A 13894-nucleotide genomic window follows, 5' to 3' on the forward strand; every position below is an offset into this window, starting at 1 on the left:
CAAGGGTCATTCTCCCGTTCTTTGTCTTCTCTTTCGACCGGGCCACTATTCCTACTATGCCCGTGTTTACTCCTCATGTCAGAGCCAAAACCCTCCTTGATGGGCCGGTGCTGCGCAAGAGGACTGCAACAGGTAGGTAACATTCTAAAAGCTTTGGCACCGAATGGAAGTAGAGATGGCCATTTCCCGGCTGGACCGTGTCAGTTGCTCGTACTGTCTTAGACCATACGGTATGACAGTATACTAAGGGAGGGTGGAGTTGACATAAAGAGAGAGAGAGCGGGTTCCATCGGGTCGATCGAACCGAGTGCTGGGGACTAGGGGTCGCGAGAGTGGATAGCCCTTGTGTAACGAAGGCTGGAAGGCTTGCCGCTGTGGATGGAAACTCCTCCTCGGGAGGGGTTCGCGCGTGGGGGCATGCCATGAAGTGGGTTCCCGTGAACGTGTCTGCAGCCAGCTACAGTAGCCACATGTTCGGTTCTGCCACCCGTCAGATTGCTTCGCCGACGTCAGCCCAGCAGGTCGTTTCGTTTATTATGTCATGCATGCAGCAATGGAGCCGGTCCCTATGAGTCAGGATGGACTACAAGTGATGGACGGTGAGATGGGCGCAGAGTATAGCAGCAACACCCAGAACATTCAGAGCCAGAGCAACATGATTAAAAAAACCCCCCAAGTCTATTATAACCAGTCTTCCCGCTAAAGAAATCTATAATCGTAGCTGGAGCCTGAGCCAAGTTAGAATTATATAACAATGGCGACGTTTTCTTCCCCCTGTATAGTGTTCGTCCACCCACACCCGACGGAGTGTTTGTTGTCAGCTGGTGATCGTAACTCATCAGTACGCCCGTTTGCTCCAGACCATCCAACACACCGTTAGAAGAAATGGTTGTCAGTGGTTCGTCCTGATGAAACGTTGTGATTGTCGAAACGCCATCATCGACTGGCAAAGAAGCTTTGGTTGGAGGGAGCATGATGAGAAGGATGGGCAGCGCCAGCATCGTGTATGTGTGTTTTTTTTGTTGTCGATATTAGCTGGCATGATAGCAATCAGCCAGTTACAACCTCCGTCGTCGTCGTCGTCGTCTATAATCAACCCCCTCCCCCTTAACGTCCAGTCCAATCCATCCCGTAGATCGTTCTTAGGTTGACCGTGTAGGCCAGTGGGGCATCCGAAGTCCTGCATTCGAAGCCGGGGTCACAGGAGTCTTGAGGTGACATGGTTCTTGGAGGGGATCATGGTCAAGTCAAGTCAGGTGTGAAGCGAAGCATGGGTGCTTCATGGCTTAGTTTGCTTGGCGGCGGCGAAGGGCATGGTGCTCATACGCGATAGGATACTTTTTTGAAGGCCTTTACGCTCGTCGGGATCTACTGCCTTCGCAATGTCTGACACGGCGCCCAGAACCTTGATGTGTTCTTTCTTGAGTTCCTCAAACGACTCGTCGAGGGTGATGTGCCAAGGGTACAAGACGAACACTTGGAAACCCAGGGCCGACGAAGCCACAGCAAAGTTGGTCATGGAGACCAGACGTGTCAGAAAGACCATGGTTGCTGTTGTGAGTTGGGAAAAGTGTAAAAAAGAAACGACGAGGAGGAACTCGGGGCGGGTATGTGTGTGTGTGTTTTGTGGGAGTTGACAGAGTGTGCGCGAGAGAGAGAGAGACTTGAGTTGGCGTGGGAAGAACAGTAGATCGAGCGATTCTATGGGATGGGCTAGGAATGGAGGTTAAAGAAAAAATCACCGACAAAAGAGAGTAGTATTACAAGACGATGATTTTCGAGCTGGGACGGAGGAAGACGGTGGTTTATAAGGAAACATTAGGGACTTTCTGGGATCACATGAGCTCGCCGGGCGAGTACAATGAAACACCGAGCGAGAAGGCCCTTCGCCATTGTCGGCGCTTCTTCAATGGGCTGGGTGGGTCTTCGGGCTGGATTGGAAGAAGGTCAAGGAAGATGTCGCGTGTGCCCAACTAATCAACGTGGGCTTTTCCCACGAGCCAGCCCGGCGCAGCGACATGACGAGCCAGACGGGGCCACAGGGCACCCAAGGCCTCGGTTATTGCTCGCCCGTCATCGGGAGCCAGTACCGGCCTGCCAGGGCTGTCTTGACTAATAGCGAGCGATCCCTCCTGACCAGACCCTTGGGACCTTGGGAGAGCAGGTGGAAGACTGCGAGGGAACTCGGGGATAGCCTTGCAGCTCGTTGTCTGCTGTCTGTTGCAAGAGCGGGCATTTCTGGGCATTTCTGGGCTCCAGAGCGGCCGGATCGTGGGAGTGGAGCCCATTTGCCAAAGTGGCCTGACAATCATACGATGCCGAACCTGGCCCGCTATAAGAGCGCACCCTCCCAGCTCTTCCCATCCCTTGACGTGCCTCTGACGGGACGGTCTGCCCAGGGAAACCCTCGAGGGCCACGAGGGCCAGGCGAACCACGCTCCCTCAGTGTGACGTAGATAGCAGCTTCTGCTGTGTGTGGGTGTGCGTGTGTGGCTAGGGATGACCCTCTTGCCCTCTGCGCTCCTCCAAGGCAAGGGTCGAGAATCGAGATGCTAGCAAGCTAGAGAGGGTCTCGAGAGGGCCAGGCCGTATTAGAATGACCGACAGAAGCACAACCTTCTGGACATACCCATCGGACGCTTGGCTCCAGCCTGGAAGGGAATCGGCTGCCAGTGTCTCCGCAGTCCCGTCCCGGTCAGTCGGACCCCCCTTCGCAGACCCTTCGGTCGCCTCTCACTGCCGCAGTTCCACTTGTCTGTGCACATCATCACATCACATCCGTCCTGAGAGGCATTGCAGATCATACTTTTCTTCTTCTCCTTCTCTTCTTTCTCGAAAATCTGGAAAGCGTCGCCCATCCTCTCTTGCTGGCTTTGGGTCCTGGGCCGCCGTCTCATTCGCAAGACCCCATCGTCGTGGGCTGCATCGCTTTTGGTGGGACGGGTACGGGCTGTAACTCGGAGATTCGTCACGCCGTCACGCCATCACTGAAATTAGCCAGGTATTGGAACACATCCCTTAATACAGAAAAACCCCCAAAAGAGGTGGGGAGAACGGCCGTCCATTTGATGGAAGACTTCATCTGCTTGATCCTCTACCACGTAATGCTAGATCACCACATATCTCGTTTGATTGATGCATGTAATAGCGTGCTATTTTTCGCCCTCGACCGAGATGAGTCGACATGAAAAAGACGCATAATGTACTTGCTTTTTTCCCTAGTGAGAGAAGCCGGCATCGCCTCTTATTCTAAGAAGCACAGAAGAGGAACACGTAATGGCATGCCACTCTTTTTTTTACACAACAATGCCACCTATGTATGTAGGCTATGGCCAGAACCAAGAGCTTCCTGGTATGACCACAGAGAAACCAAGTACAGCCGTACTCAGCCCGTAATTTTTACCGAGAGAAATGAACTGCACCAGCGCTTAGGTATCCGCGTAGCTGCGAAGCAAAAAGAGCAATCCTTCAAAAATCGACGCCTGCAGGATTCGAACCTGCGCTCCCGAGGGAAATGCCTAACCTATGTATCTCATAAGAGCACATAGCAGGGCATCGCGTTAACCACTCCGCCAAAGCGCCCAGTTGTTGGATGGTTGGTTGTCTCCGTATTATAGTATATACCAGGTATGCTGATGACTACTAGCTGCATACACGTATGCACTCAATCGCGGGTCAAGCCAGAAGTCAAGCCTTTTTTAACCCACCATCCAGCCCACTCCCCGTAATCAGCCAGTTGTGGTTGCAAATATCGGATGGATGGACCCATTCTAGCAAATGCAATCGTATTCAAATATGAAGCCGCTTCTTCCCGTTGCCAATCTTACCTGCAAGATCTCCTTGGTTTTGGTTAATGAGTATTATCGGAGTAGTTTCGGAAGATGTACATGCACACATAGCTGACTGCGTGTGCTCTTGAGTGGCAGAAAGAGTAGCAGAGATGGGATACATACACTGAGGTGTGAACTGGCCATAGATACCTACCGTGTGGCAGCCAATCTTAGAGACCATGGTGGTCTGCGCAAATATCTGATACAGATACCGACTTACGTGAATCTCGGCGCCTACTTCGTACATGTGTGCGCTGTCTCGGCTGTAGCTCAAGAGACTTGGAGAACCAGGCAGAGGAACAGGTGGAGAGAACTACTGCACGTAGACTGATCGGTGATCATCCGTACCTACTTAAGGTACATAGGCGGCTAGCAAGGGTGCTTTAGCTAGCCCCTTTCGCCCTGATGCTTAATCGGCACGGATACAGGTGTGTTCAGCCCTGGCGAGATTGAAAGTACAATGTGAGCACAGGCTTCTCCAGCAAAGGCCAGCCTCCGTAATGCGATACCCTGCATTTGACGAGACACAACGGCTTCTGTCAGTCAACTGTCTCTTATCTATTTGCAACGGTCGTGGTCGAACAAGCGGGATGGTACTCGCACGATGCCAGGCACGAGAGGCGTCAGAGAGGCGTCCATGGAGTCACCATTTCCTGCTTCTTGTTGAGAACAAAAGGCCACACTAGCAACCCCAAGTGTAAACAAAGCTGCAGCCGCCGGCCAATAACGAGCTGATGGGCGCGCGACCGCCTCCCGTCATCTGCCAAAGATAACCACAATGCTTCTGGCCAGCCAATAGGGCTGGCCCCTCGGACCAGTTCATCACCATTGCGTCTGCAACCTACAGCACCACGGATGTTGCAATTTCAAGGCAGTACCATCGGGAATACTTGGAGTGAGGGGATTCGTTCTGGAGAGGAGGGGCTCAAGCCCCAACAGGCTGGCCAGAGGAAACACTGCCCCGGGGATTGTGAGACTCTGTTGTGATTAGCCAGACCGGCTCTTTGACATGTCGATTATGGCCCGTTGTAGCGAGCGGTGACGGCGAGAGCTGCTCCATGAGGCGCTGAGACTAGCTGGACCTGCAGGCTGATTAACACATGAAGTCTGCCGGTTCTGTCTGCTTTAAAGACAACTGGGAGGCTGCTGCTTTTCTTCGCCCTTCCGTGTAAGAGAAAGAGGACCAAAAAGGTCTGAGACTTTGCAGTGCACCAAGCTGGAACGTCTCGACCACAGACCGCTGCGCATCACGGACCACAGCGACCGGTTGCTCGGGTGTTCGGATTCCTCGCTAGCTTTGCCTCCCAATACCCGGCTTTAGACCTTCGCGGTCAGCCCCTGATCCCAGGCTCAGGTACCGCACCCAGCACCCATTGAGACGAAGCCCACCACCCACGACACGACCACCGCGGCGCAATCTGCTTCCTGGGTCGCAGCGCCGTTGTGCTGAGAGAGGTCTTGCTTCTCATATCTTTCTTGCCCGCCAGGTGTGGGTGGCATTCGATCTGGGTTGGCAATTTCAGAGAGAAAAGACCTAGGTCATAATTACCCCGTTTCCCGCCCATTCTCTTATCGGTTGCTACGTCCAAACCCCCAGGTCTCCGCTACGTCTCCCAGAGTTGCACCTCTATTCGCCGACTGTCCGCCCTGCTTTTACCTACATCCTAACCTAGGTTACCGCCTTGGATGTGGTTAGGACTCCATAGAAGCGGTAGTAGGACTTCGATAACTTCCCTTCACAACTTCCAGGGGCCTCATCGGCACGCCAGGGCTGCTGTTACGCCATCAGACCTGGTAAACATACCTTGCGGACTGCGCACTTTGTTGTTACCTACCTCCATTGGAACCTACCTACCTAAGGGGCTGCCGACTCCCGTACCTTACCGGCTAAGCCAACCCCCAGGTGCATGCTTCCTTAGCCCTCCAGCACTTGCGCCCGTTGCTCTTGAATCGACCCGAACCCCATTCCCAAAGTCGCCTTTAGCAGGTTCAAGTAGGCACACTTCTTACTTAGTTAGGGGCCAGTATTGGCGACCGGCCCTACAAAGCACTATTTACTTTAGGGTCTCACCCCCCCCAGTTGCCCAGCCCGCCTATCCGTCGACCCAAAATCCGGGCTACTCGTTAGTTTAGTTGCTGCAGGCCCATTGAAGCGGTGGGAGCCAGTGGATTGGCTGGGATTGAAAGAAAACAAAACAGAGAACCTTTTAGAAGGACAAGACGAAGAGCAAGGAAGAAGAAGAAGCAGAAGCAAAAGCAAGGGGAAAATAAACAAATTGCGCACCATGGCTTCAATGGCAGCACCCACCACTTCCTTGCCTACACCCCAATCGCGACAGAAAACACTATCGCGAGGCAACAAAAAGTCGGCAATTGGCACCGCTTCCACCCCCAACCTAAATTCGCTCTACGCCGCCCATTCGCGACTGGGTCCCGGCGCGGGTGCTCTTGCGCGCAAAGCTTCCTTTGCAGCCCTGACACCCGGCTCCCTAGCAGCCATCCCCGACGACAGCGAGAGTTACGCCATACATAGTGTCCTAAATAGCGACTTCGATCACCGCAACAACACCACCAACAACAACCCCCATCCTCCCACATCTCCACGCAGAATGGCGCCCGCCACGCCGGCGAGAGGCGCCAGCGCTCTAGACCACGATCTAGCCGTCGGCGATGCTGTCGACGTCCCCGGTAACATGCATGGCACCGTCCGTTTTGTTGGCTCCGTTGCCGGGCGCAAGGGAGTCTTCGCCGGCGTCGAGCTGCACCCGGACTATGCTGCACGCGGAAAGAATAACGGCGACGTTGATGGGTGAGTGCACCGTCTCATCATCGTCATCATCACCATCATTTACTTGCCCTTCTGCCTTCCAGCAGGTACTGACTTGGGACTGCAATTACAGGATATCGTATTTCACGACTCTGACCCCCGGCGCCGGCATATTTGTACCTATTTCGAAGCTCTTTAAGCGCGACAACGGAGGTTCATCTTTCCCCCTGACCCCGTCGGGCAACTCGTCACTTGCCGCATTGCGAGTTTCCAGCCAACACAGCACAAGCTTCACGCCGCCCACGCCCTCGGTGCCCAAGTTCAGTCAGTCAGTAGGGCCCGGAAGAGCTCCTAGTCCGGCGGGCAGGAGGTCCAGGACGTCCTTGGCGAGGCCCGAATCTCCCGTTCGCAGACTGCAGCTCAGCCCTGCTCCTCGCCAGGGTTTGGCCGCGCCCGGCCCGCCGAAAACACCAGTCCCTTCCCGTTATGGCACGCCATCTATCGGCAAATTTTCCGCGAGCGTGCGTGGCACAACCGGCGACCCCAATAAGAGGTTGGAACGCAAGCCAAGTATAGTTCCTCGGAGCGCATCTGCCATGGGCCAGGCCTCGTCACTATTTGGCGGGGAAGATGAGGCTACACCCCTTGGTCGTGCTACACCAGTCGGCCGTTCAATGAACAACGGGAGTATTGGATCTATGTCGAGCTTAAGGATGCGCCCATCATCCCGTGCTGCCGCCGCGAACGACGAGGAGATTGAACGCCTCAGATCACAGCTGGATGACCGGGACCGGCAATTGAGAGACCAGGCTTCTGCTTTGGCCGAGATGGAAAGCAGCGTCACCGAGCTGACCTCGCTCATGGAACACGGTGATTTTGGCAAGCCCAGACCTAACAATTTGGATGACAAAGACTCGGCTCAACTACGAGCACTGCTTAGGGAGAAGAACGAAAAGGTTGCCTTGCTCACTGCAGAGTTCGACGCGCACCGTGCCGACTTCCGCAGCACCATTGACACCCTGGAGATGGCGAGCACAGAAACACAACGGGTCTACGATGCCAGGATCCGCGAATTGGAGCAGGAGATTCACGAGATGCAGGAGCGAGGAGAAGATGTTGATAGTGTGGCACGCCAGCTGAAGCAGCTCGAGGAGCTTGTCCAGGAACTCGAGGAGGGCTTAGAGGACGCTCGTCGAGGAGAAGCAGAGGCACGCGGGGAAGTGGAGTTCCTGCGTGGTGAGGTGGAACGAACACGCACAGAGCTTCGACGAGAACGCGAGAAGGCATCGGCCGCCTCGAATGGTGGCCCCGATGGCCCAGACACGCTGTCGCTGTCCAAGGAATTGGAGAAGAAGGAAGATGAGATTAGAGGTCTCAAAGCCATCATCCATTCCCTAAGTCGAGACAACGAGTCCCCAGACAAGACCCCGACGCAGCCACAACGGACCCAATCATTCGACAGCTCCCATCATGGCTCCACCGAAGCCCGGATAGCCAAAGAAAAGCTCGAACGTGAGGTCAACGAGCTCCGTGGCCTTATTGAGACGAAGAGCAGCCGCGAGGAAGAACTCGAACATGAACTCGAGACATTGCGCCGAGGGAGTGCTTCAACCCAACGCACCAGCCAGATGACCATTGGCAGCGCAGATAGGTCCTCGTACCGTGACTCCAAGGGAACAATCATACCCGCGCGGGAAACCCGCTCACCCGAGCACAAGCGAGTGCCTACCCTCGAGACCATGCCCGAGAGTGATGCGTACTCATCTGTCACAGAGAGTAGCACTCTCTGGTGCGAGATCTGTGAGACAGCAGGCCATGATATCCTGACCTGCACCAACATGTTCGGGCCTCAGCAAAACCAAAGCCAAAGTCAGGATCAGGGCCAGGATCAGGGCCAGGATCAGGGAAGCCCCAAGTCTGCAAAGACGGGAAAGGATGCGGGCCCGGAAGAAGCCGAAGACCTGAGCCACCTGAACGTGCCAAATGCTGAAGGCAAATCTATGCCCCGGCCTTTGACGCCAGTAAAATCCACACCAGCAACAAACCCCCGCCGGCTAATGTCAGCATCCTGCCCAACCCTACCGATGCCGGGCCCTTGGCTGGCAAGGGCAGCGGTGTTGTCGATCCCGAGAAATGGTGCGCCCTTTGCGAACGCGATGGACACGAGAGCATCGACTGCCCGCTGGAGGACGCGTTCTAGTCTCCCTTGCTGTGCGGATGACGAGTTGTACATATAAGTTAGGACGCTGCGACCCCTGTTGCTGCATTATTCGTGCATCGCGTGTTCTTGTATGCCAGCGGTGCACTCAGGGTTCCCCTTCTCCTTTTGCTTCTTGCAATGATACCACGGCCTTCACCTGAATAGTTTGTAATTTGGTTTATCTGGTTTGCCTCGCGCCTTGGCAACCTGGGTATGGCAGCGGAGGGGATGTTGGAGGAATGAGACGGGCAACGTCGCGACTGAATGAGATTATGGGTTCTCACGAGGGCCTTATTCCTACCTAAGTGCTGCAGAGAATAAAATAGTAAAATAACGATATCATGCTACTTTTGTCTTTTGCCGATCGAGGACATCTAAGACATTGCGCAAATCGTTCTGGGCGACTACATGTAATCATAGTCGTTTATTATAATACTATAATACAACCTCGGCGTAGTAGAGCGCTATAATCAACCCATTCAGCGAGTGGCAGCGACAATCAACCCCAACCCGATTGTTCTGACAGGGTATGGCGTGCTTGCCAAAGAGGAGCCATGGCCCTCGGCCAGTGACGGCTCTGAATCAAGCCTTCGTTTCGCATGACCTGTATGAGCCAACAATCAGGTCTTGTTCGTCGTGCCTGTTTAAGGCGCTGTACACGATCATACGACCTCCTAGACCTCCGCCACATCCTATGATAGCATCTCTAGGAAGCATTTCTTACGGGACCTACTCACCTGTTTTTCTGGATACCAGGTTCTCCTTTGATTCTATTCCCTCCGAGTTCCAACCAATCCCAGTCCAGTCCAGTCTGCCCTACCTACTCTTCTTAGATACTGGAGGTTGGCCACGCGACCACCGCCCTGCCTATATATATTGTGTATGACAACAAGAAACTAAAAACACACCAAGAACGGGTTCCAAATCCCACCATGTGGTAAGTGCCGATTCTTGGGTCGAATTCTCGTCTCTGACGGGGATGATTCCGATGACCGAGCGGGATCGCGGACATCGATTTATTGTTCCACAGTCGGCGGCCAGTCAGGGAATACGGACACCCAACCTAGCGCTTCCCCGCAATGTACTATGCTAGGTACGCAGCAAGCCAGGGGCCAAGCAGTTAGGGTGGACATGGGACCTTGCAGTGCATCGTCCCCCGCACCCGTTTCGGTTGGGCTGTGTGCCACTGTGGGCACCTAGAGACCTAGCGACCTAGAGCTCCAAAGTCAAGTCCCCGCCCGTCCGTCCCTCGCGTCCCTCTCCCTTTCTTCGCCTGATATCAGCACACCTTGAGCTCATCGAGGATAGCTTCCCAACCAATCAACCCATTCGAGCTTCTTGGGCCCGTCCTTCTCTCGCATCCTTCTCTCGCACCCTTCTCTCGCATCCTATAAACGTACCCGACATCGTCTTCTCCTCGCCATCTTTCCTCGTTCTATATATCTACATACCTATCTACCTATATAATACCTTGGTCGCATGTTAGGAGCTAGCTGCCGGGACCGACTGACCTGACGCAATCGCAGTGACCACGCCGACAACCCCTACGACATCCTCCCGTCCATCCTCAACCTCCGAGCCACAATCATGGGCGGTGAACGCACCCAGCCCACCAAGGCCACGGCCTCCGTCGCCAACTATCCCATGCAGGCCGCTGGTCCGGTCGGCAAGCGGATCAGCAACATCTACAAAGAACGAATTACGCAGTTCTACAGCATCGGCCAATGGGAGAAGCAGAACCTCTTGGCCATGATGTACGAAGGCATCGCTTCTGGCCACCCCCACGTCAAGCTTTCGACCTGGGCTGCCCCGGGCTTGTCTCGTCCCACCTTTGAAGAGGCCATGAAGGGCGACTTCAAGTCCACAAACGTAGGCGAAAGCTTCGGTCCATCCTGGGCCACTCACTGGTTTAAGATCGTAATAAAAGTGCCTTCCGAGCTGTGCGACAAGGCGCATTTGGAGTTCCAGTGGGATGCCGGCAATGAGGGAATGGTGTGGACGGCAGACGGCAAGCCCTTGCAAGGACTTACCGGCGGGGAGAGCGTGTCGAGTGGATTCTACCCAAGTCCTTCCGTAACGGCCAGGAGCACACCTTCTACATTGAGATGGCCTGCAACCACATGTTCGGAAATGCTCCTGGAGGTGACAGCATCCAGCCTCCTGACCCAAACAAGCAGTTTCGGCTAGTGAAGGCTGACATTTGTGCTGTCAACATGGACGCTCGTCAGCTCTGGATCGATACTTGGATCATCGGTGATGCCGCCAGGGAATTTCCCGAGGATTCGTGGGAGCAGCACAAAGCCCTGAATGTCGCCACTGCCATCCTCGAGAATTACAAGCTTGGCGACAAGGAGTCTATCAAGAAATGCCGCAAGATTGCCCAAGACTACATTGGCGCCAACGTTGACTCGGCCAAGGTTTATGACAGTGGCAAGGAGGCTCAGGTCTTTGGCATCGGCCACTGTCATATCGATACTTGCTGGCTGTGGCCTTGGGCTGAGACCAAGCGCAAGGTCGCGCGCTCCTGGTCGAACCAGTGCGACTTGATGGAACGCTACCCGGAGCTCAACTTTGCCTGTTCGCAGGCGCAGCAGTACCAGTGGTTGGAGGAATACTACCCCTATGTCTTTGACCGCGTCAAGCACAAGGTGAAGGAGGGCAAGTTCCATCCCATTGGCGGTAGCTGGGTCGAGCACGATACCAACATGCCTAGCGGCGAGTCCCTCGTGCGACAGTTTCTCTATGGTCAACGTTATTTTGAAAGCCACTTCGGAGAGCGTTGCAAGACTTTCTGGCTTCCCGACACATTTGGATACTCGAGTCAGCTCCCTCAGCTCTGCCGCTTGGCTGGCATGCACCGTTTCCTCACCCAAAAACTCAGCTGGAATAATATCAACAATTTCCCCACACTACCTTCAACTGGGTGGCGTTGGACGGCAGCCAGGTCATTTGTCACATGCCTCCTTCTGAGACTTACACCGCGGAGGCTCACTTCGGCGACGTCAAACGGAGTGTCAGTCAGCACAAGTCCATGGACCAGGACCATACCTCTTTGCTAGTCTTTGGCAAGGGAGATGGCGGCGGCGGCCCGACTTGGCAGCATATTGAGAAGCTTCGTCGGTGTCGCGGTATCAGTGATGAGGTTGGCCTGCTACCCCGTGTCCATTTAGGCAACACGGTCGACCAATTCTTTGATAAGCTCCAAGATAAGGGCACCTCGTTGGTCACATGGTACGGAGAGCTCTATTTCGAGCTCCATCGTGGCACCTATACGACTCAGGCAAACAACAAACTGAACAACCGCCGGTCTGAGGTCTTGATGAAGGATCTTGAGCTTCTGGCCACCATTGCATCATTACAGGACAAGTCTTACCAGTATCCCAAGAAGGATTTTGATAAGATGTGGGAGGCAATCCTCCTTTGTCAATTCCATGACTGTCTTCCTGGCAGCTCAATTGAAATGTGCTATGATGATTCTGACGAGGTAAGAGCCACGACCATGTTCAAAAATATCACTGCATGCTAACAAAATATCAGTTATACGCCGAGGTCGCAAAGATTGGCGAGCGCATCTTCAAGGACATCTGTAATTTGTTCAAGGTTTCTGAGATGAAGCCCGCCAGCGTTGGTGACGCGGTTGCCCTCAGCACCCTCCCGTGGCACCGTAAGGAGGTTGTTGACATCTCGGAGACCCAGTGCGGCGTTGCTTGTGGCAGCGGCCCTATGCTTAGCATCAAGAACTTCAAGACAGACGGAGAGAAAGCCGTCACAGTCGAGGAAGTTGAGAAGGGTGTATTCGTCATGCAGAACGAGCAGCTGCGCGTCACCGTTGAGAAGGGCTGTATCACCTCGCTCTTCGATCGCCAGGCAGGCCGTGAAGTTGTAGCCAAGGACGGCAAAGCGAACCAGTTTGTCATTTTCGACGACAAACCTCTGTACTGGCAAGCATGGGACGTCGAGGTGTACCATCTCGACAGCCGACAAGAGCTCGCGTGTGGGCCGACCAAGATCTACGAGGACAAGGAACACCGTGTAGGTGTCATTACGGAGACCAAGATCAGCGAGAACAGCTCTATGAAGACGGTTATCAGCTTGAGTGCTGCCTTCAAAGGACAGCAGTCTTTTGTCGATGTCACCTGCGACGTGGACTGGCATGAGACCATGAAGTTCCTCAAGGTTGAATTCCCCGTCGATATCACCAACACCGAGGCATCATACGAAACACAATACGGCTTGGTGCGACGGCCGACTCACTACAATACCACATGGGACATGGCCAAGTTTGAGGTCTGCTGCCACAAGTTTGCCGACTTGTCTGAGAACGGCTACGGCGTCTCTATCCTCAACGACAGCAAGTATGGGTTTGCCACTTGTGGTAATTTGATGCGACTGTCTTTGTTGCGAGCACCTAAGGCCCCTGATGCCCACGCTGACATGGGCCGACATACGATCAAATGGGCGATTCTGCCGCATCAGGGCTCCCTGGGTGCCACGACAGTCCGTGCCGGCCACAACTTCAATAACCCCTTGAAGGTGTTGTCTGCCCCGACAAGCGACAGTATGAAGACGATGCTGTCGAGCCATCCCGTCCAGCTGACCGGCGATTCTTCACTCGTCCTGGACTGCGTCAAGCGTGGTGAAGACGACGAGGGTGTTTCCCGTGGCGAACTCCAGAAGCGCAAGGGACAGAGCGTCATCTGCCGCGTGTACGACAGTCTCGGCGGACAGAGCAGGGGCACGATCAAGAGCACGTGGGATGTCAAGAAGGTTTGGAAGACGAATGTTCTTGAAGACGACGAGGAAGAGCTGGATTTGGATAAGAATGGAAGTTTCTCCATCAAGCTCCGACCTTTCGAGGTAGCTACCTATAGACTGCAGTTGTAGGGCGCAGCGGCCAGGAAGGTGGCGCACAAACGAAGCAGTAACAGATTGGCAGCATTTGAGTATCGGAACCGCGGGTGGCTTTTGGTTGTGTTGCGCGCGCAGGTTGTTAGGGCTTTGCTGAAGACGTCTGCTGCGCTGCTGCAGAGAACCTTGGTCCCTCATCGCTCGGGCTTTGTGTTATAGGATTACGAAATTGACAACAAACAAGCGATT

The 13894-nt window shown here is 54.3% G+C and overlaps 4 protein-coding genes across 4 annotated transcripts; 2 read left to right on the top strand and 2 right to left on the bottom strand.

Moving 5' to 3' along the window:
- Positions 1 to 1279: 1279 nt before the first annotated feature.
- PG997_004426 (mitochondrial phosphate carrier protein) lies at positions 1280 to 1546 on the bottom strand (the record flags this gene model as incomplete). The annotated part of the gene is made up of 1 exon (XM_066808741.1): positions 1280 to 1546. The coding sequence occupies one exon, from the start codon at positions 1544 to 1546 to the stop codon at positions 1280 to 1282; it is 267 nt and encodes an 88-aa protein (XP_066672359.1).
- A 427-nt stretch (positions 1547 to 1973) lies between these two features.
- PG997_004427 (uncharacterized protein) lies at positions 1974 to 2858 on the bottom strand (the record flags this gene model as incomplete). Its single annotated transcript, XM_066808742.1, has 4 exons — positions 1974 to 2324; positions 2384 to 2466; positions 2630 to 2755; positions 2807 to 2858. The coding sequence occupies 4 exons, from the start codon at positions 2856 to 2858 to the stop codon at positions 1974 to 1976; spliced, it is 612 nt and encodes a 203-aa protein (XP_066672360.1).
- A 3257-nt stretch (positions 2859 to 6115) lies between these two features.
- Positions 6116 to 8797, top strand: PG997_004428 (uncharacterized protein; the record flags this gene model as incomplete). Its single annotated transcript, XM_066808743.1, has 3 exons — positions 6116 to 6639; positions 6731 to 8656; positions 8710 to 8797. 3 exons carry the CDS (start codon positions 6116 to 6118, stop codon positions 8795 to 8797), a joined length of 2538 nt encoding a protein of 845 aa, XP_066672361.1.
- Positions 8798 to 9729: 932 nt separating this feature from the next.
- Positions 9730 to 13681, top strand: PG997_004429 (alpha-mannosidase; the record flags this gene model as incomplete). The annotated part of the gene is made up of 5 exons (XM_066808744.1): positions 9730 to 9734; positions 10324 to 10789; positions 10840 to 11741; positions 11816 to 12281; positions 12335 to 13681. 5 exons carry the CDS (start codon positions 9730 to 9732, stop codon positions 13679 to 13681), a joined length of 3186 nt encoding a protein of 1061 aa, XP_066672362.1.
- Between the last annotated feature and the right edge of the window lie 213 nt (positions 13682 to 13894).

This window comes from Apiospora hydei (assembly GCF_038363865.1).
Source record: "Apiospora hydei strain CBS 114990 chromosome Unknown utg000004l_segment0_segment0, whole genome shotgun sequence".
NCBI lineage: Eukaryota > Fungi > Ascomycota > Sordariomycetes > Amphisphaeriales > Apiosporaceae > Apiospora > Apiospora hydei.